General features: G+C 38.8%; 1 protein-coding gene across 2 annotated transcripts in view; it reads right to left on the bottom strand.

Annotated features, from left to right (window-relative positions):
• LOC142139997 (putative ATP-dependent RNA helicase DDX60) overlaps positions 1 to 23,318 on the bottom strand; it is a 382,899-nt gene that overhangs the window by 106,919 nt on the left and 252,662 nt on the right. For both annotated transcript variants that reach the window (XM_075197859.1, XM_075197866.1), the window contains exons 29-31: positions 11,940 to 12,081; positions 6,720 to 6,869; positions 4,470 to 4,574 (exon numbers count right to left, since the gene is read on the bottom strand). In XM_075197859.1, coding sequence (XP_075053960.1) covers positions 4,470 to 4,574; positions 6,720 to 6,869; positions 11,940 to 12,081 — 397 coding nt within the window. The remainder of the gene's footprint in view (positions 1 to 4,469; positions 4,575 to 6,719; positions 6,870 to 11,939; positions 12,082 to 23,318) is intronic.

The raw sequence follows: 23,318 nt of genomic DNA, 5'->3' as shown, positions 1-23,318 counted from the left end.
TCATCTGTTATAACAATTGGCTGAAAAGATCATGACTCTGCACACTCCATAGAGATTTGCTTACGCTGCTAGTCATGAGTGCATACACACTGCAAAATCAGGACGACATTGTTCCATCGCCTATAAAGATTTTTAGTCCGTCTATAAAATCAAACCAAACAAGACAATGTGCTTTGGAATGATAATCATTGATCGTTGGAGCATACACATTAATGCGATAACGGACCTAACAGTCGTTTATCGTGTGATTGGCACGATAATCGGATGAAAAGCCTGTAGTGTGTACCCAGCCTAATATAGTCCTTTTTGCAATTAGCACCAGGTACTGTTTTCTCTCTCTCTCTCTCTCTCTCTCTCTCTCTCTCTCTCTCTCTATATATATATATATATATATATATATATATATATATTTATATATATATATATATATATATATATATATATATATATATAAAATAAGGCCACAGTCGTGCCCTTATATTAAGGTTACATATAAAAAACGACATTCTGCCATTGGAAATCTGTGAGAGGGGGGGCATGGTGTTTGAGGGTCTACATTTTAAAAAGTATTAAAGCTATTAAACTGAATTTTGGCATGTGAATGAAGAACCGTCCATAGGTGCCACATGCCAAATTTCAGAAAAAATAAATAAAAAATGACAAATTAGGAATAATCTAAAGTTCAAAATCTCGCAGTTTTTTTCCACTTCCTGTTTTGCAAAAGTCACTGTTTTTCTGTTTTTTTTTGGGAGATTGTAACTCAGTATACAGGAGGTCTAAAGACTTGGGGTTTGTTTTATAAGAAAGCTATTAGGGCTGAGGAGTGCCTTTGAGGGTTTAACATTTTGGGAGTTATAGTTTTTTTACAATTTGGTAAAATATGCAGCATTTTACAGATAGGGGATTTCATAACGTTGCACATGTCAGTTAGAGGTTTGTGCTGGGTGTACTCAGACTGGCTTCATTTGAGAGCACAAACATGGCTGTGTCTCTGGCTAAGGTATTTTCATCTCTTAGCTGAAGAAATTACCCACATTTTCTAGCCACAGGAGGGCTGGTTAGTGTTTTGGGGATATGGGAGGGGCACCCTGTAATACTATTAGCCCAGGCACTGCTCTCAATTGAGAGTTTAATCTCTCTCTGAGACAGCTGTTAGTGAATCCATTGTAAACCTCCCACCCCTCAGTGACATCAGTTAATTTATTCAAATGTACTTTGTGGTACTTGTACTGATCACACTCAGTGATAGTCACAGCGGGGAGTAGATGTGAGGTATCTGGACATTAGCATCTGACATGTCCCTCTTTACAAGTGACATGTACTGGAGAGAAGCTGCATATAACCTATACACACCCACTCCTCATTGCCTGCTGTGGGCTGTATTTTACTCATTGGTTTACCCATAGCTTTTCTGTCAGAATCTCTGTAAAAGTCTGTCTGCTTTCACTGGTGACCAGCATCAACAAGGACTCAAGTTTAAGGACTGGGGAGGTGATTACAGTGCTGCAGGTGCTGGTGGGAAGCACATAAGCACAATGTGGTACATACTGCACCACATTTCTGACTGCCAGAACATACATGCACACTTTACAAAAAGCCATGAAATTCCATAGACAAAAAAAACCTTACGGTTTAACATGTCCAAATAAGGTTCCTTATAAACAATCTACAATGTAAGAAAATGATTGAAACTCTTCAACTCAAACTGCAAAAAGCAATGAAATTACGACGATTAAGGCAGAAACCTTAATGGACGTGTTCCTTGCGCAATACAGACATGGTATGTCATCACATCCTGTGGTTAGTTGCAGATTCAGCGTTATCATGGAGTGAGATTGCTGTCACTCACAAAATGGTGGAGCTGATAATTCACAGATTTGTGTGTTCACTGGAATACACAGATGATAGTCCCCACAGCCATCTTAGAATCTGTGTAATTCCGAGATAGTTCCCTTAGCATGGTCAATAGACGTGTACAAAGGTTGTACATCTATTGTGACCCATTTAAAGCTGGGTTTCCATTGGATATCATCCAGGAGTTGCAATAAAGAGGTGGAATTCTTCAAAAATGCTGGTAGGCTAATAACATACTTTTTAATAAAGGAATCTACATATTGTGACACATGTGATGTTAAGGAGCCAATCCCCGCTATTATAGGTCTCCCAGGGGGCTTTTCTAACGATTTATGCACCTTCGACAGATAGTAGAAGATCGGAATAACTGGTGTCTCCTGGAGAAGAAATAGATACTCATCACGAGTCAATATATTCTCTCTTAATGCCTCATATAGAATCACTTTTAGCTCCTCCACAAACTCCACAGTGGGATCATTATCTAGTTTTCTGTAGGATAATTCATCACCTAGTAATCTCACAGCCTCTAAGATGTAATCATTCCTATTTAAGATGACAATTCCCCCCCTTTATCAGCTTGCTTAATAACAATCTTCTCATTATTCATTAGATTATCTAGAGCCTTCTTCTCAGATGGTGAGATATTTCTTTTACGAGGCAAACGAGGGGGATAAAAGAGAAAGAAAGAGAAGACATTACTAGAGATGTACGGGCATTTATTACTAAGAGCTGCAGTGTGAGGCATTGTGCCGCTACTTTTAATAAATCTGTGATTTTATAGAGCTCAGTGTTTCTATTCATGACGGTATCACACTATTGTGGCCTTATTTTGAGTTCACAGCTATCTGGAAGCCATCCTGTAAATGTTTGGGAGGAATACTTGGTCTATCCAGGATCGTTTGAGTCCCAGTGTCCAATTATGATGTTACTAGAGGGATTTCATCATTCTATCACTTCAGCTCATATGATCTGAACTTCTGGTACGGGTATTTTATACTTGTGGAGAATATCACAGTGTTTCACTTTTAATGCACTATGTGTGGCACCCCCTGTCTTTTGTATTTTATATATGTATATATATATATATATATATATATATATATATATATACACACTCATATTGTGGCAAGAGCCTGCTACAGCTGAAGCACACGTGAACAACTTCTTCCTTTTTATGCAGTTTTATTATCAGGATGTTAAATGTTTTGACACCAGACTTCACACCGATTCTGGAAACCCTAAACGCTAGCTAGACAAAGACCATCTTTTCAAAGACCAGCCAGCTTTCCAACGTTGGTCTCCCAGAACAAATGAAACAAGCAAGGTTTTATACATGACACTCCTCCCACAGGCCTAGCTTGATGGGCAGGTGACACACACACCTTCCCTTTAAGAGGAAACTCCTATCAATGTTTCTGTTTGCACTGAAACAGACAAACTCTGTCTGTTTGCTGTGAGGAGGAACATTTCAAACCATGTAAGTTAACCACACATTAAACTATTGTATGTCACACATAAGTGTGACAAACCATTTACCTGGTTTATCATCAACCTAGGTGCATTTCTGCACAAATGTTTGATTCTGCTTCCATGCTTTCTCTGCATATTGTCAGCTAAATGCCCCCTTTTGTTACTATATATATATATATATATATATATATATATATATATATATATATAAACACACAAGCCAGCCTTCGCTTGATGTAAGCCCCTATACCTCAGAGATTATTGTCTCTACTTTTACCTGCATGGTAATGGTGTTTGAAGCATATTGTTCAGTGTATATGAGGTACCCTTGACGCTGGGATGCAAGATTAAATATTTTTATTAAAATTTGAACCTCTTGTCAATACCGCTTGTCTTCATTTTGCTAGAAACACACAAATATGCATTAAGAACAAACACAGACATCAACTGTCTTTTTTATTTTGTTACATATAGCGCCTTTATATTTCCAAGCAGCTGGTGCCATGTATAATAAGGGATTAACAGAGCGCAGACTTATTTTTTTTCTGATTTTTTTTTTCAAAATATTGCCTTATGTCGTCTTAGCAGCTGTCTATCAGGCACATTTAGGGCCTTTTTAGGGGTGGCTCACAAGCCATCCCTTGCTAGTGGTAAGCCCTATACTTGGAAGGTTAGTGCATCTGATTTAAAAGGTGTTTGACGCATATAAGTCAGTGTAAGAGCTGCATATAATGAGATAATTTTGATGGTGGGATACAGGTTTAAATGTGTTTATCAATATGTGGTATGCAGCTCAACTTTTGCAGCTGCTAGTTTCTGCAACTATTCAATATAGTGCTGATTAAAAGAGTATTTTAAAATAAAAAAATGTTGCATGCCTTGTATACTTAGTAGCAGCTATAGTGAATATAAATTTCATTTGTATTTATTTATTTGGCTTGTAACTGTGTACAGTGTTCATATAATTTGTGAAAGAACCAACAAATGATATGAGTTCAGTTGTGAGGCTGGGCCATGTCTCCTTCAAGAATCTTGTAAAGCCTCTGGAATGTGATCAATCAAAGAAACCTTAAAATACTACAAGTGACACAAATAAAATAGGAGGTTTTGAGTATATAATGCAAGCCTAAGCACACATGAAATACCTGTCTGAAGTTCAGTGCATCCAGGAAAATTGAATCCTTTAGGAACACAACTGATTTACATGGCATGTTGATCCCTAGAGCAAGTGTTTCGGTGGATGTTACAACCTGAGATGAAAAAAATATAAGCTTAATTAAACCGTATAACAATATTTTTATCTTGTTAACAATCATTGGAGGAGACCTCAAGATTACAGCACTCACTAGTATATAGTATAATAGATGTATCATTCAAAATACAAGTACAATTATTATTGCAAATAGTGTGACGAATTGTAGTGTTTTCATTTTCAAACAATATATTATTCATTACACGTTCACATTCATTGGTGAATGCCACAATCCTGTGGTTACCTTATGTTTATGTTATATATTATGTTTTTTATATATACTCAAGCTGTTTCTCATGGACACCAGAGTATATTTACAAGAAATATGCAAAGTTGAGGGAAAATTATGCACAAATTCAATTTCAAAGCAGAATAAGGGGTCTATTATGACCCCAGCACGGTTGGCATCAATATGTATCGCTGCCATTCACAGCGGTACTTAAAAAGGGATGTAGTTGAAATGTTTGAAATGTTTACAATGAACATGTTGACATTCAGATTGTTCACTCAAATAGAATATACAGCGCTCTAATTCAGAATGTTGACACCATAATGTTGATAGTCAGAAGTCAGAATGTCAACACAGTTAAAAGAACATGTCGACACATGTTCATTAGGTCAACAGGGTTAAAATGTTGACATTGTTGTAAAGTCAACAGGCATAATGTCAACATTAAGGTTTAGATTTAAACCCGCAATAGAGTTAAAAAAACAAAAAACAAAACTGAAGTAAACCTAAAATAAAAAGCATATTTCAAATGTTTGCATGAGATTATATAATATGTGTGCATTTTAACAAAAACAACTTGTTTAAGAATTTTTTACCTACTGAGTTTTCACACTAGTGCAATTAGGTTTTGAAAATTATAAATACATTCCAGATCTAGATCTGTCATATATATTGATTCTTAGATATATTGATTATAGATGTAGCTTGTATATAGTTTGTAGATAAATAACTTTCTGTGCATTTGATTTCTAAATTAACTTTTTGAGGTTTTTCACTACTGCTAAGAAATTGAAGTCAGGAAATCTAAACACAAACACAATTGAATACATATATATTAATTAAGAGGCCTGGTGTAGAAGTAGATGGTTTCCTCATTACAATTATAGAATGATTATTATCAATGACATATTAGTGTCCTATGTAAACGACTATTCACCAAAATATACTACATAGTTGCAGGATAAATAAAGATCCACTTGAAATAAAAGCAACTGAGTCTATATAAATAATTAATAGGATAGTATGTTTTATATGTGACAATATTATACTCTATAAAAGACATCTAGAATTTGTTGTCCCCAAATCATCTCTATAATAAGTAGGAGAAAAAAAATGTATTAAGTATAATGGATGGATCATTTAAATGTTTTACTTTTAATGACTTGCAAGTAGTAATTAAACTATATATTTTCTAAATAAATAAGATTTTTTACATTTTGTTTTTAAGATCTTTATTTGGATAAATCTGCTAAATAATTATGATTAATTGTGCTTAGTGAACAAGGAACTTTTATAAGCTTCTGATGAATCACCAGATGATGTGATGATAACTATGAAGTACAGTATGTTTTTACAATGTTTATAATAAATGTATATATTTTGATGTAAAGTGAGTTTATCTATTATGGTTTTTTTTTACAATTATCCTGCATATATATATTGATGTTATATTGAATGTATGTTTTAATAGGATCTGATTCATCTACTAGGTATAACATTTCCTATTTATAACAAATAGTTACAGTAAGCATTTGACTTTGGCAAAGCGGTGATTTTGGATACACTAATTTGATTCAACAATTATTGTGTTAAATGGTGTCAGTAGTAAATGATTAATAGAACAACTGGGGTGACTGATCCTGGCAATTAATTCAATTGAAATTATTGAATTCAGAAAGGAGTGTTTCTTTGCCTTCCTCTGGATCAAAACATCTAGAATTTAGAAAAGGCTGGATTTGATGGATTTGTATCATTGCTCAAAGTCACTAATAATTGTCATTAAAGCATAGTAAGGATTAGTGCTTATAAAATACTTTATTTAAAAAAATTCACAGTAATAAATTATTAACTTTGTAAGCAAAAATAAAATCTGATATAGTTCAGTTATGGAGGTGGATGCTGTAAAATACTCACTCTTATGTACCCCATCCTGAATAGCATCTCAACAAGTCTCTTTCCTCTAGAATCCACTGTGCCATAGTGGTAGCCAATGCCTTTTTCTGACAGTAATACAAGACCTGGATGTCTTGAATATTTCATTCCCCTGCAAATGTGTTTCAATGTCTGTAATAGATATAACATTAGCATGATAGTACAATTACTATAACATATATACATATTTTTATACATTATATATATATATATATATATATATATATATATATATATACATACAATATTATAACTATAACATACTAATAAAGTATAAGCGCTGAATAATTAAGTATATTGTACAATGAGAACAATCAATGGAGAAGAAATCAGTGCTTATGATATATACACTAAAACTCCAAAAATATATCTCTAAATCCTATGGGGTGGAAATATCAAAAACATATTTGTACATTTATATCTGACTGTAATTACAGCAAACAGCAATCCCCAATCTATCCATAAAAATGAATTAATGTAAAATAACATAAAAACTTGGAGCAGAAAATAAAATCTAACGTTTCAGTAGACAAAGATATAATTAATGTTCCGCATTAGTCTTTAGACAATCAGTCTTTTATTCTTTTTGCTTTTATGAATAAACTCTCCCATCAGTGATTACTTTCTCATGTTGGACCACCATAAAATATCCACTCATTTAACCATTAATTACTACTCTGTGTCGATTAGTAATGAGCACTATCCGTATCAAAAAATAATCAGGACTTCAAAATGGGCATGCTCCTCTCTTTTTAATCACCATCAGCAGATATTAGATAAATGAATCTTGTCTACAGAAATTGATTATTTTTATCTGTGTAGCTGTCGTTCACTTCCACAGAGCAATCATGTGAATACAACAATCATAGTGTAAAATGTAAATACACAACTATTTACCACTTAATGATTCAACCACAGTGTGATAAAAAAAATAATCCTTGGGAAGCTTATTAATCACACAAACTCTTTCTTACTCTCTTTCCCACACTGACATACAAGTATTTTTGGATTTTATAATGGCTGCAGTGTTAGGCCACATGGAGGACTGTTTTTGCTGGTACATGGGTGAGATTACATAATTTGATTTTAAACTGTTGAAATAAGGAAGTTTGGTCAGTTTATGTGGAGTTTGAATGGAATATATAGAGTTTGTATTGTTTGTCTTTGTCATTGGTTTGCAGATACCTGGAATGTAAAACTGGGTTAGAGTTTGTATTGTTGATTGTATCGCCTTTGATTTGCAGACGGCTAGAATCAGTGGTGGGATTCAGCCGGTTCTCACCGGTTCGCCAGAACCAATACCTACTTTTAGGCTCGGTTCGGTGAACGGGTGACTACAGACTACAGAGTCCACAATCTTCGTTGGTGGAGGGAGCAGGCGAGCTGAAATCCAGCGAGTAGATTACCATATTAACTGTTTTTCTGCCCACGATTACCGTAATAACGGTAATCGTGCGCGGATCGCGAGATTTTCTGCGTTTCCGCCGAGAATTGAATATGCCCCTAAGTGTTCTTTTCAGGCAAACAAAACAAGAGTGTATTGTGAAACTACAGATAGAGCATCCTTTGTTACAGCAGTAATATGCAGTGTAGAACACTTGCTGTGGCTTGTGACATGTTTTGACATTAAATGATATTGAGTTAAGTGACGATGGAAAATGTAATAAGGGCTGCCCCATCTCTATAATTTTATAAGTTTAAGGTAGGGGTGTGCACTGGCCACTTTTTCGTGTTTTCGGTTTTGGGTTTTGGGTTCTGATTAGCCTGAGGTTTTGGGTTCTGATTTGTTTTGCCAAAACACCCCACGAAAGGTTTTGGTTCTGATTTTGGGTTTTGGGTTCTGATTTTTTTTTTAAAAAAAGCATAAAAAGTGCTAAAATCCATATTTTTGGTTTTTTTTCACTCCTACACTATTATAAACCTCAATAACATTCATTTCCACTAATTTCCAGTCTATTCTGAACACCTCACACCTCACAATATTGTTTTTAGGCCAAAAGGTTGCACCGAGGTAGCTGGATGACTAAGCTAAGCGACACAAGTGGGCGGCACAAACACGTGGCCCAACACGTGGCAGGATCAGTGAACTTATATAGCAGTACCACTGGACTTATACGGCAGGATCAGTGCCTTGCTTGCAGTCTCCTAGGTAACGCAAATAATCTGGTGAGGCTACTTGGTGGGAACAGTTATAATTGAATTGGGAACATTACGTAAAACTCTAATTTTCTCCTAAAAGTCATGTTCTTCCTAGACTAATGTGGCCTTTTACCTCATGCAAAAACAAGATATCAATGTCACATATGCTGATTAAAAATGAATAAAATATTTTCTAAAAGCCTGCGTGACTGCGGGAAGATGAATTAGTCCACTATACTTATGTCAGTGTCTGTCTGTCTTACTGCGCAAAGTAGTATTTGGGGGTTTGCCATAACCCTTTATGTTTAGAAATTGGCAGATGTGGTACCCCGATATAAGTGATGGACACAGGTCAGATGTTACCTTGATATAGCACTCCTTCAAGAATAGGCTCTTGCTACGGAACTCTGACTTCGGCAGTACTATTGCTTCATTACTTTCACCACACCATAGCAGAGATGGCCCCCGTTATTTAAGTACTGGTCATTAGTCATGTAAGTGAGATCTCGCGAGATCTGACAGCGTGATGACGAGGTTTTGCCTCGTTCTGAGTTTTGTGATCGGCGGGAATACCCAAACAGTGCTCGGATCCAGGCTCAGATCGGCACTGTTAGGGGGGGTTCTGATTTGCCAAATCCGGACCCGCTCATCTCTAATATATATATGTTCTGTCTATGCATATATTATTTATATTCATAATATTTTCATGTAGTCTGTTTCCAAATGTACTGCCTGTATGGGGTGGGCTATTTATACCCCCTTAGGATGGTCTTTTGTCTGTAGAAGAATTCCATCAGAAACGCGTGGAATGAACACTGACAGTGGATTACCCATTCGTTGCTACATGCCTGTTGAGCTAACCTTCTTGTAAGTGCATTTTCTTATTTCTAGTCTAATAAAAGTCTAAATCTCATTTGATCTTTGAGGTTTCTTTCTTTACAGTGCCCCGATTTGTTTATAATATATATTTCCAACACTGATGTAGCAGTGTCCTGGCGTTACACCCCCTCCTGCAGGAGGAGCAGCTGACCATTTAATACAAAGTTCCCAGCAATCACTAATATTTTAAAGCATGCAACAACCAGTATATACTTTAGCTATGAGACACCAATAAAATTCTTTGCAGCTATAGTTTAGGACACCATTTACCCAAAGTCTCTACTTTCAGATATCTGCCCCATCTTCCTTCATTTCCTTATCTGCAGTCTGCTCCCTGATTATAAATGACCAACTTCCTATACCCTAGTAAACTTCAGTAATCTCTTCTTGAGGATAAATGGTTTCTACATTCTACTCATTCTCAGTCTCCTCTTAATGATCAAATTTCCATTCTGTCCATATGTTCTCTCACGTCTGTCCTGTCCTAAACTGCTTGTGACAACTTGTGTACTCCTCTAGTCACCGTAACTCTATGAGTAGAGAGCCTAGTGCTGGGAAGAAACTGGAACTTATTGTAAGAAGAATAGTGGAATGGGAGATCTATGTAGTTGTATCTTCACGGTGGAGCTTGAGACGTGTCCAGTAGAGAAAGAGAAATTTAAATAATTAAAGTGAGATCTCGCGAGATCCGACGGCGGGATGATGAGGTTTTGCCTCGTTCTGAGTTTCGTGATCGGCGGGAATACCCGAACAGTGCTCGGATCCGGGCTCGGATCGGCACTGTTTGGGGGGGTTCTGATTTGCCAAATCCGGACCCGCTCATCTCTAGTTTAAGGAGTGTATAAATTTGAAAAATTGAGACATTTCATGTCACAAGCTATTTCTGGAAGCTGTACCTAGCATGCAAACTTGTGTTAAGGGGAGCACTAACAATTTCCCTGGGCTGCAAGAGTTTTATGGCAGCACCCTTTAGAACTATTTATTATATTTTCCCATAAAAAATAATCTGCCAGGTGCTCGACTGGAAGCAGGTGAGGTGTGGTTGTGAGTATAGGTGAATAGAGACCTGGAAGTGTCAAAGATCCGAATCATCACCAGCACCACCAAATATTTCCTTTAGACCCGTATGGTGCGATTTGGGATTGATTGGGTTGGATCAGCAACTAATGCACCTCATTGATTGAAAGCACATAAAGGGTCTGATTCATCAAGGAACGCAAAGTGAACACAATTTGAATTTTTTAAATTATACGCATGAACGCAGGCATTCAAGTACAAGCGGATTTCATGAAACTTTTCCTTTTGAATATAATTACAAGTATACTCTGCCTATACAGCACAATGCATTTGTGCAATATAAAGTCCCATCAGAATGCAAAGAAAAAAATACATTGACACCTGTTAATAATATAGGGCCTGATTCATTAAGGATCTTAACTTGAGAAACTTCTTATTTCAGTCTCCTGGACAAAACCATGGTACAATGCAAGGGGTGCAAATTAGCATTCTGTTTTGCACATAAGTTAAATACTGACTGTTTTTTCATGTTTTTTTCATTTTGTCAACTATGTATTGGGTGTTAAAACAGCTTATCCTGTCACTGACAAAACACCAAATATAATTAAAAAGTACTGTGTTGAATGAATTAGACACTATTGAGGATGGCTCTCATTTAATATGTAATATTAAATTTCTGTATGGCCTCGGAAAAAAACAGTGACACGTGATTATGATTTGAAAGTTAAAAAAACATTAATTTGTATGCTGAGTGTACTACTGTACATGCACTGATAAAGTTTATAAGACATTGGTGGACAATGGCAAATGGAGTAGAATGGTTACAACAAGACAATTATTATAGGAGGAAGCATAATTTCTTTCAAAATCTATGTATGTAGCTGACATCCTGTCTATGAGTCTGTAAGACCAATGCGGCAGCGCCAATCACTACTCCACTATGAATATGTTCCTGCAATAAACAGCATCAGACTTCTAAATAAGCTTTTAGTTTATATTAAAACCTCATTGTCTCATTGTCTCCAGTATAATAGTAACATGTCTTCAGAGTTATCTAAAGAAGTGGGTTAATATAAATAAATAATACTGAGTTACCCCAAAAAATTATGAACATTAAAGAACCACTTGCTTGAAGAGCATGCTACTGAATGAAACATGATGCCTCACCTCCTTGTCCACAGCTTTGTCATCAGCATATGTACAATCCGGTGGTATTTCAGTCAGCTTCTTTATCTTTTGCTTTACACTTTCATAATTTTCTTGCTTGACCACCAGTGACTCCATTTTGCTTGATGTTCTCTCAGTTGCACTGTAATGAGCAGATATTAATTGATTTTAGGGCCTGTTTGGTTTGATGGCACATAATAGCATATGGGCTTGTTCAGACTGAGTGTTCTGAAATAATTTGTTCATGCAGATAAACACACTATAATGCAGGCAGGGCCCCATATTTGTCAGTCATAATTAAACTTCTATATGTCTGGCACCCCCCCTGCAAAAAATAAATTTGCGCCCTCCTCTTTCATAAATGATGTTGTTCGTTCAATACTGATTTTCTTCTTTTAATACAAATCATATAATAAACTTTAATGAAGAAAGTAATAAAAATAAATACATTAAACAGCGAGCATGTATAATTCACTGTGCCCTCCTTTATTCTTTCACTGTGCCCTCCTTTATTCTTTCACTGTGCCCTCCTTTATTCTTTCACTGTGCCCTCCTTTATTCTTCCACTGTGCCCTCCTTTATTCTTCCACTGTGCCCTCCTTTATGTCCACTGTGCCCTCCTTTATGTCCACTGTGCCCTCCTTTATGTCCACTGTGCCCCCCTTTTATTCTTTTACTGTGCCCTCCTTTATGTCCACTGGCCCCTCCTTTATGTCCACTGTGCCCTCCTTCATTCTTTCCTTACGTTTCTATGAAATTCTCTTCCTTTTCTGTCTTCATTTCTTCTGTGCATGCTGCTCCTGTGCTGCTCCTCACTCACTGTGTGGGCACGTGATGATGTCATGCCCGACCCTGTCAGTGAGCAGGGAGCAGGGTGCCGGGGGAGCGCCACAGCCAGTAATTTTTTTTCTAATTTTGCTGGCGGACTAGGGGGAAAGGCAGGCGGGGGAAGCGCCTCTCCGGCATGCTTACCACATTCTGCCGACCCTGACTGCAGGCACCATGATACTTGATTGGATCAAGTTGATCCTGGTGTCTGCATGCCTCTGTTGTTCACACAGTAAGTCGATTAGAGCAAATCATTAGAAAATCATAATAGAAACATGCAACCTCTAATGGCGCACTATATGACCAATAATTCAATCAAAATTCTTTAAAAAACAATAATCCTCATCTGTGTGTAATAGTAGGATTATCAGACAATAACACAATTAAATAAAAATAATAATAATCCATATCATTAGTACAATACGCATATGTATAAACAGAAATAGACTGCTATCACTGATTTATAAAGAAAGAGTGACCACTCTCTGGTTATACAAACAATAAAAATGGGAAAGAATAATAATACAGCGCTGAGAGCAGTCTAATTAAGTCCCTCCTTTTGTGTAGACCGAAAGCAGTCTCTTAGTGTAAGCAAAGAGAACTAGTCACGGCTGCGACTAGTCTCTGTTTGCACATGCAGCAGTTTTTAATGCTGTAAGCCAAAGAATACTCTGTAGGGAAACAGCAACACTTATCCCTGAAGAATCCTCCAGGGGAACATGTTGGATTTGGATCTATTAACACCTGTTTCAATGTCTGAATGACTCTTTGGTCACACCAAATATTCATCTGATTTAGATTTCTCTTTTGTTCATTCACTTTGCATTTTGTTAATTAATAAAAATAAACTATTAACATTTCTAGTTTTGAAAGCATTCTTACTTTGCAGTATTTTTTCCACACCTGCCTAAAAAATTAATAAGTTTATTTAACAAAATGGTAGCACCAAACAGCAATAAACATCTTTAAATAATAGCCTGCAACAAATAACACTACAGTCTGGCACAGACAACATACAGGGTATAATGGAAAAACCTCATCAGTATCCTAGCCACTCTCAGGTACTGTTGTTTATCCATTATAGCAGATGAGCCACTCTTTATATAATTAAGGATAGGTATTGTTCTGTGGCTATACAGCAGAGTTTGTTTAAACAGGAGAGATCACAATCCAGACACATTACATACTTAATACACAATGCAGTCCTCTGTAATTTAATATAAAGCTCTATCTGTGAACCTTTTCCCTATCTTAATACATGAGACCTCCTGGTGTGATGTATGGTGGTACGGTGGCTAAGTGGTTAGCACTTCTGCCCTACACCACTGGGGTTATGAGTTTAATTCCCGATCATGGCTTTATCTGTGAGGAGTTTGTATGTTCTACCCATGTTTGCATGGGTTTCCTCTGGGTGCTCTGGTTTCTTCCCACACTCCAAAAACATACTGGTAGGTTAATTGGCTGCTAACAAATTGACCCTAGTCTGTGTGTCTGTTTTGTGTGTGTTAGGGAATTTAGACTGTAAGCCCCAATGGGGCAGGGACTGATGTGAATAACTTCCCTGTACAACGCTGCGGAAATTAGTGGGGCTATAAAAATAAATGACGATGATGATGATGTACATTCATACAGGACTGGTGGAAAATAATCCTTTTGCCTAAGATGAAACAATGGACTAGTCTGCAAGATAAGAAAAACATGCTGGCAGACATTTTAACTACTTTCAAATAGAATATATACAAATTTAAATACGATTGACAAATATGGGGCGGGGGTAATCATAGAAACGATTACCACAACCCCGACAACCAGGATACCTACAAAGAAACACTGATTAGAAAAAATAACTACATCAATATAAACAGACTTACCTACAAAGCGACGCTGCACATTTTCGATGGCTGGATGATGTTGATCGCAAGTAATTCCGAAGACAGGCCTCTTAACCTGCAGGGTCCTGGCATTGCCGCTTTAAACGAACAGTTATCTAGGTCGCAGTTATGTAGGTCGGACTGTTGTGTGTCCCACTGTTCAGTGACTCAAGTGCCAGAGATGTCTGTCTTCAGAATTACTTGCGGTCAGCATCATCCGGCCATTGGAAATGTGCAGCGTCACTTTGCAGGTAAGTCTGTTTAAATTGATGCAGTTTTTTTTCTAATTGGTGTTTCTTTGTAGGTATCCTGGTTGTCAGGGTTGTGATATTTGGAAAAACGTACCCAACCTATATGGGGAACCAGAGGGCTAGAAAAAGTGTATGTTTTTATAGTACACTTGTATATCTGCATATACTCAGTATTTCATAAGAGACACAACAATGCTATGTTTGTATGATAATGACAACAGTATATAGGAGGCTTGATTAATGCTCTCTTAATGTTTTATGATTATTTCATCTTTATATATGATGCAGGAAAAGTAATTGTTCGTCACCAAACTGTTCTTGGATGGTTGGGAGAAGTTGCTCTTGGGGTTAGGAGCCGAGGCGGCCTTTGGCACTGCCGAGACTCACTGCCCATCTCCCTGGTGTCCCGGCCATCTCCATGACGACCGTGGCGTCACTTCCGGTTTCTCGAACCAACCGTTGCTAAGGCAACGGCCGGACGCCGAGTTTTCTGAATAGCACGCCCCGGCAACACAGGGCAGCCGGGCGCATGCGCTGGAGCTTCTATAGCCTGCGGGCTAATTAATTACTACCTCATTAATTAATTAATAAATGCCTGGAGATGATTACAGGGCAAAGCCCTGATTGGCTACAATTAGAATTTAAGGCAGGGAGGGCTTAGCCTCCCTGACGGTTATAGCGTGGATTTTGTTTGTTGCTGACCTACTCCTGTCCTGTTCCTGCTTTGTCCCAGTTTCCTGTGGATACTCTGCCCGTTTTCCATTGTAACTCTATTGCCTTGTTCCTGGATTCTGCTGTCTTGCTGGTGACCCTGACCATTTGGCGTGCTATTTAAGCATTCTCCTTGCTTGTGACCCCTGAACTCGGCTTACGTCTGACCATCCGCTACCATCTACTCAGCCTCCTCTGGCCTGCTGCTGCAGTGTTGTTTAATGAACTTGCACTATGCTTGGAGTTAAGTTCTGGGGGCATCCGAGTACCTGTGAGTACATAAAGCTCTACGGGAAAGGCGGCTGCTATAGGTGAAGACCTCTGTCATCTGTTCTGCAAGTTCGTTATCAGCCCAGCAGCCTAACACTTGGAGGATGTTTTGGTACCAATCTTTGTTCATGACTGTGAAGTGAGTGAGCCCACTTATTGGCAGAGAAGCAACTCCAGACATGAATGGCCTCAGGATGCTTTACTGTTGGCATGACACAGGACTGATGGTAGCGCTCACCTTTCCTTCTCCGGACAAGCATTTTTCCAGATGTCCCAAACAATCTGAAAAGGGATTCATCAGAGAAAATGACTTTACCATAGTCCTCAGCAGTCCAATCCCTGTACCTTTTGCAGAATATCAGTCTGTCCCTGATATTTTACCTGGAGAGAAGTGGCTTCTTTGCTGGCCTTCTTGACACCAGGACATCCTCCAAAAATCTTTGCCTCACTGTGCGAGCAGATGCACTCACAGCTGCCTGCTGCCCTTCCTGAGCAAACTCTGCACTGTTGATTCCCTGATCCCACAGCTGAATCAACTTTAGGAGATGGTCCTGGCACTTGCTGGACGTTTTTGGGCGCCATGAAGCTTTCTTCACAACTATTGAACCTCTCTCCTTGAAGTTCTTGATGATCCGATAAATGGTTGATTTACGTGCAATCTTACTAGAAGCAATATCCTTGCCTGTGAAGCCCTTTATGTGCAAAGCAATGATAACTGCACTTGTTTCCTTGCAGATAACCATGGTTAACAGAGGAAGAACAATGATTTCAAGCTCCATCCTTTTTAAAGCTTCCAGTCTGTTATTCTAACTCAATCAGCATGACAGAGTGATCTCCAGCCTTGATATAGGCAACACTCTCACCTGTGTTAAGGAAAGAATCACTGATCTAATGTCAGTTGGTCCTTTAGTGGCAGGGATGAAATGCAGTGGAAAAGTTGTTTTTGGGATAAGGTTCATTGTCATGGCAAAGAGGGACTTTGCATATACTCCATAATGTCATGAAGAGTGATCAGATGAATTGCAATTTATTTCAAATTGCCATCATAAAAACAGATTGTCAGTTTTTTCATGTAGCACACAAATACTTGATAACTTATTGGTACACTAAAAATTTAAAGTTGATATTTGTGTGCTACATGAAAAAACAGACAGAATTTAACTTATGTGCAAATCAGAAAACTAGTTTTCACCCCTTTCATTTTAACATGGTTTTGTCCAGGAGACTTCAGTAAGAAATTTCTTGCCTAAGTTCCTTAATGAATCAGGCCCAATTCACATTTAATAAACCGATAACTTCACCCCTCACCAGCACCAGCATTAATAGCATTCCCATTTAATACAAAGGTCTATTTCCTCCACCAGCCCCACAGTCAAATTAGTAGCTTACAAATTTCCACCACGTTTAACAGAGATTATTATGACTAATAAACACATCACTGCCTTTTTAATAAAGTATTTTATTTTTTATAATTAATTATAAAATTATGAATTATTATTAATTAATTATGAATTAAGTTACTTATTATGTTTTTATCGTACTAATGTAGTATATATTTATGTACTGCAAAGAAACCACAACCCCCCACTTCTCTCCAACCTCCAGTCCCCTCTCTCCTCCCTGTCTTTTAGAGCCCCCCCAGTTTTTTACAGCACGCATCACCCACTCCCCACCCCTGTTTTTTACAGCTCCCTCCCCCGCCCTCCGATTTTTACAGTCCGCTTCTGCCACCCCTGTACTCTCTATCTTTACAGCAATTTATTACCTTAGGGCTCCTCAGCTTCTTTTTTCTTTGCATCTGCTTTCAGTATCTTCTTGCTCTGTCTTCTCCTTGCTCTGTAATCGTCTTGTTCTGTCTGTTTTCTTTCTGTTTCGTACTTGTTTCCGTGCTGGCTCTTCTATACAACATCCTGACATCACATTTGCACGTCATGTACACTGCAGTGAGCAGGGAGCCAGGCGCCTTTCTCATTGTGTCGCCTCCCTGTCACTGAGAAATTGCATCTCTGCAGTGAGTATCATGGGGCCTTTTGGTGGCTGCATACAGCGAGCGGGCGTTGCACTCCCTTGGCTTTGAAACCGGACGTGGCTAGTCCATAGTTGCCAACATTGGCATCAAGCTGTCCAGGAGGTGGCTCCATCATGGGGGTGTGGTCAGGACATTTGCGCCATTAGGCCCCACCCCCTGTCAAACTATTTTTTTATTTCAACAATTTTCTGGAAGAAATGGTTTAATATAAGACAAAACTGCAAGGCTGTCAATACGTTTGCCCACAACTGTATATATATTTGTGTGTCTGTGTAATCTGAATAAATAAAAAATACTCAGTCTTCTAATAGTGTAGTATATTAAGTACAATATAGCTTAAATTGTGCAGAATAAATGCATTCCAATGAGTAATGATAGGAAGCTTATCTGTATAACACATTTTGCATTCCTGGATAGTTATACCACTTAGGTAGTTCAGGATCCGAAAATACTGTATTAATTTAAATTTAAATTGTATACACAGTTTTTAGTATATATGTGGACCTGCATAGTGAATACAAGTGAATGTAAGGCTTATCTAAAAGTGTAGCTTTTAGATAAGCCTACTAGATAAGTGTACTACTACACTTATCTAAAAGTGTAGTAGGACTCTTTTTCACTCTGATTGAGTCCCAAAACCTTGTATAATCAGTAGAGATCAGTGACAGTTAACAAACAATACAAAGTAGTATATAAAAAAAAATATTTAATTACTTTTTTTATTTAAAAAAAAAAGAAACCCACATACAATTTTACAAGGCTATAAAAGTTTATCTGGGTATTTAAGGAGAAAGTTTACATTCAATATGAAGATTACCTTCAAATCATGTTTCAAACTAAATTGCTGCTGGTTAAATTGGAGTACCTATGCTAATTGAAGGCATTAGTGTGCTAACCTTATTCATTAAAGTTAAGTAAATTATTTTCTTATAAATCTTTTGTGTCAGTCAGAGCTGTAATGAGGCATGTGCGGGCGGTGCCGTCGCCCAGGGTGCAAGGCCAAGGGGGTGCAGCAGCCGCCCGCCAACTGCCTCTGTACCTTCAGCCCTTAAGCGGAACTTAAGGGCTGAAGAGAGAGAGAGAGACAGAGATTAACTTACAAGAGTTCGGCATTTGGAACTTCCCGTCAGTGGAACGCATCAAACTCTTGTAACTCTCTCTCTCTCTCTCTCCTGCTAGATTACACATATTTGTTACATTCCTGGTTTTTAAATCAAATTGGATTATATGTAAATTGATAATATTAAAATGATTTTAACTACATCTGCTGCAATATTTGTTTGAGAGACAAGGATAAGACATGACAATTTTTGTCACACTATATTAAAGTAACTTAAACCTACACATACTACAGTATTTCAGTTACATTGAGGCATTATACGAATAAGACAGACAATTTACTATCACAATTTGAATTAAGTATATGTGAACCCCCCTTAATTTCATGCCCAGTACAGTTTAGGTAAAATAAATATATACTTTGTTCTCTACATAAAACAACTAAACTTACGAATTTCTTCCGCACTGCTGTACAGAGAAGTCATTTACATCACTCCCTGTCTCATTGGGGCTTACAGTCTAAATTCCCTAACACACAGACACAGACACTTTTGCTGTTCTTATTCGAGTATTAAGTGCATAAAAAATTAGAATACCTATTGCTATATATTTTTTGCATACTTTAAGTGGTCATTAGGACAGAGAGCCGGTTGCTAATTTATTGGAATCCCACCACTGTGTCTATGTATATATATTATATATATAATATAAAGATATATATATGAATATAAAGATATAGATGCATACATATATATGTTGGTCAGCTTAAACATATATTGCAATATGTGGAACTAACATTCCCTGTTTTTAATATAGAACAATATTTAGTACAGCATTAATTATGTGTTTGGAGAGTGGATACTGTTTTATATATATATATATATATATATATATTGTAACAAAGAAAGGCATTTATCTGACAACATGCAAAGAAAACATACAAGCAGAGTAAGACATTGGCGCAGTTATGCACCTAGATTCAGGTTAAACCAAGTAAAGACTTATGTGTAGTTTAAAGTTGGTTAACTTACATGATTTAAAAGCTGCTTCCTCTCAGCAAACAGACAGGGTGTGTCTGTAAGTTGAAACAGAGCCAGTGATAGGCGTTTTTTCTTAAAGAGATGGTGGGTGTGTCACCTGTCCATCAAGTTAAGGCAGGGGAGGAGTATCATGTATAAAAGCTTGTTTGTGACATTTGTTGACGGAGGCCAACGCTGGGAAAGCTGGCTGGTCCTGAAAGAGAGCTGGTCTATGTATAGCTAGCATTTTGGGTCTCCATGATTGCTGTGCAAGTATACGGTGTCAAAACATTTACCATCCTGACAATAAAACTACATAAAAAGGAAGAAGTTGTTCGCGTGTGCTTCTGCAGTAGCGTGCTCTGCCACAAGTGGTGTCAGAAGTGGGATGCTCCGGGAAGCAAGTTTCCGCTACCCAACCCGTGCAGACGTCAACATGGAGGAAGTACTGAGAACCCTCGTGAATGTGGCCGCTGCGCAGCAAGAACAGCAAGCTCAGATGCTACGAGTTGCCGAGGCACAGGTGGAAAACACAAGGCTCTTAAGAGAAGAGTTAAGCCATGTGAGGCATGACAGAAATGAACCACCTGCAGCCTGAGGAGAATTCGGCTTCTCGGATTATTGAAGTTCTGGCGATAGATCACTGCATCCGTGGGCTGAACCACGATTTGCAAAGGTGGGTTCTGCAATCAGACCCACAAACTTATGAAGAGCTTGCCACCGTGGTAGAAAGGTTTTGTGCGCTACAGCAAATGACTAAAGAACCTGCATTTGTACCAAAGCCGCTGCCACGCCAAAAGCCAGGTTTGACAATCCTTGCTACAGGGCCCAATGGCAAAACTGCTACGGACAGAGGGCCAGGTGCAAAGCTGTCTAATCTGAAGTGTTTTGAATGTGGTGAGCCAGGCTACTTTAAGGCAGAGTGTCCTAAACTACAGGAACCCATTGACTGTTCCGTGGCACATATTGGGCCGGCTTTTCCAAGCTGTTTTACCATGAGTCCCGCATCAGGAAGTCCTTGTTTGTTCTGGGTGACTGTGCTAATCAACTAAAACCTTGTTCTGGCCTTGGTTGACTCGGGGAGTGAACTTTCATTGGTTTCCAGCTCTGCCTTACCCGAAACCATAACTTCTCGGTTGCCCAAGGTGAAGGTTCTTTGCGTACATGGCACGACAGAGAAGTATGAAAGAACAATACTACCACTCACCCTCAAAGACAAAACTGTTATGGTGGTAGCTGCTATAGCACCTAAACTCCCATATCCACTCATTTTGGGGTGAGACTTCCCACTGTTTAATGATGTCCTGGGTGAGCGGATCCGGCCGGACATGCCGGCAATTGATGCAACTGTCGGAAGCCCGGTCTTAAAGAAACCGCCTAAGAATCCACAACATCTGGGCATCGATCTTTGGGAACCGCCAAACCGGAATGCCATCCTGCGAGTCACAGCAGGAGTTCCACAAAAGCATCCACCTGCGGGGAAACATGGACAGTCCAAACTAGCATTGGTCGGTGATGTCGCAGATGAGCCCACCCCGTCTGTCAGTGAGGATACGGACTGGTCCGCAATACCAATTTTGTTTCCTCTGCAGGACTTTGCTCGAGACCAACTTAATTATGCCACTTTGGAACATACCTTCAAAAGTGTGACTGAGGTAAATGGGGTAGCGAAAGCTGCCCAGCCTGCAGAAGGTATACCATATTTTATTGTTAAAAATAATTTCCTGTATAGAGTTGCTAATGTACAGGGGGAAAAAGTAGAACAATTAATGGTTCCTCAGGTCCTTGTACCCCTAGTGTTAAAAGCAGCACACACACATGTCTGTGGGGGACACCTAGGGGAGGATAAAACATGAGAACGAGTTCTGCTTAGGTTTTACTGACCCGGTGTACACATGGCAGTGAAAAAGTATTGCCGGTCCTGTCCCATTTGTCAGAGAACCTGTCCCAAACCCATGTACAGAGCACCTCTCATTCCAATACCAATATTACAAGTTCCCTTTGAACGGATAGCTATGGACCTTGTGGGGCCACTGGAAAAATCTGCACGTTGGCACCAATATATACTAGTGGTGCTTGACTATGCAACCAGGTATCCAGAGGCAATTCCCCTACGAAACAAAGTCCAGCACCATAGCTAAGGAACTTGTATTGATGTTTACATGCTTGGGAATACCCAAAGAAATTCTCACAGATCAGGGTACTCCATTCATGTCTAAACTGATGAAGGACATGTGCCAGTTGCTAGGGGCTACGGTGCTTCACACCTCTGTATACCATCCACAAACAGATGGCTTGGTGGAACGCTTTAACCGCACATTAAAGCACATGCTCAGGAAAGCAGTGGCTCAAGAGAAAAAAGATTAGGATACTCTTATTCCCTATTTGATGTTTGCCATCCGTGAGGTACCTCAAGCTTCAACAGGGTTTAGTCCCTTTGAGTTATTGTTTGGGAGACATCCCAGGGGTATCTTGGATATGTTAAAAGAAGGGTGGGAGCAGCAAGGTCCCAGGGAGCCAAATCTGGTCCAATTTGTGTCCCAAATGTATGAGAGGCTAGGAAAGATAGGGCCCATTGTGCAGCAACATGTAAAAGAGGCTCAGGAACGACAGAGGAAAAGTTATGATAAAAGTACTGTTGTTCGATCTTTCAAGCATGGGGACAAGGTCCTAGGCCTGGTTCCCACCCAGGAAAGCAAACTTTTCGCCCATTGGCAGGGTCCATATGAAGTTCTAGAGGCTGTCGGTCCTGTCAATTACAGAGTCCACCAGTTAGGTAGGAGAAGGGAGGAGCAAATATATCATGTTAACCTCCCTAAACATTGGCATGATGAGGAAACCTCTCCTCAGGTAGTGAGTACTGCCATTGAAAAGTCTGAAGTGCCCATAGAGACAGCTTTGTCCATTCAGCAGAGACAACAGACTGAAGAAATGATTCGCCGGAACAGGGATGTCTTCTCTTCCATTCCTGGGCGCACTACCTTAATCGAACACAACATTGTCACTGCGCCAGGAGTCATTGTAAAGCAGAAGCCATATCGTATTCCAGAAGCCAGACGGGTGGACGTGAGAAAGGAGGTCGAAAAGATGCTCCAGTTAGATGTGATTGAAGAGTCCACTAGTGAGTGGAATAGTCCCATTGTGCTTGTCCCAAAACCCAATGGGACAATTAGGTTCTGCAATGACTTTAGGCGCCTAAACAGTATGTCGCAGTTTGATGCTTATCCGATGCCACGTGTGGATTAACTAGTGGAAAATCTTGCTGGTAGCAATTATTTAACAACCCTTGATCTAACAAAGGGTTATTGGCAAGTTCTCCTGACTTCCACGGCCAAGCCAAA

The sequence above is a fragment of the Mixophyes fleayi genome, chromosome 1 (assembly GCF_038048845.1).
Source record: "Mixophyes fleayi isolate aMixFle1 chromosome 1, aMixFle1.hap1, whole genome shotgun sequence".
Taxonomy (NCBI): Eukaryota; Metazoa; Chordata; class Amphibia; order Anura; family Limnodynastidae; genus Mixophyes; species Mixophyes fleayi.
The sequence above is the reverse complement of the archived record's forward strand: the minus strand, read 5'-3'. Positions and strand labels throughout refer to the sequence as shown.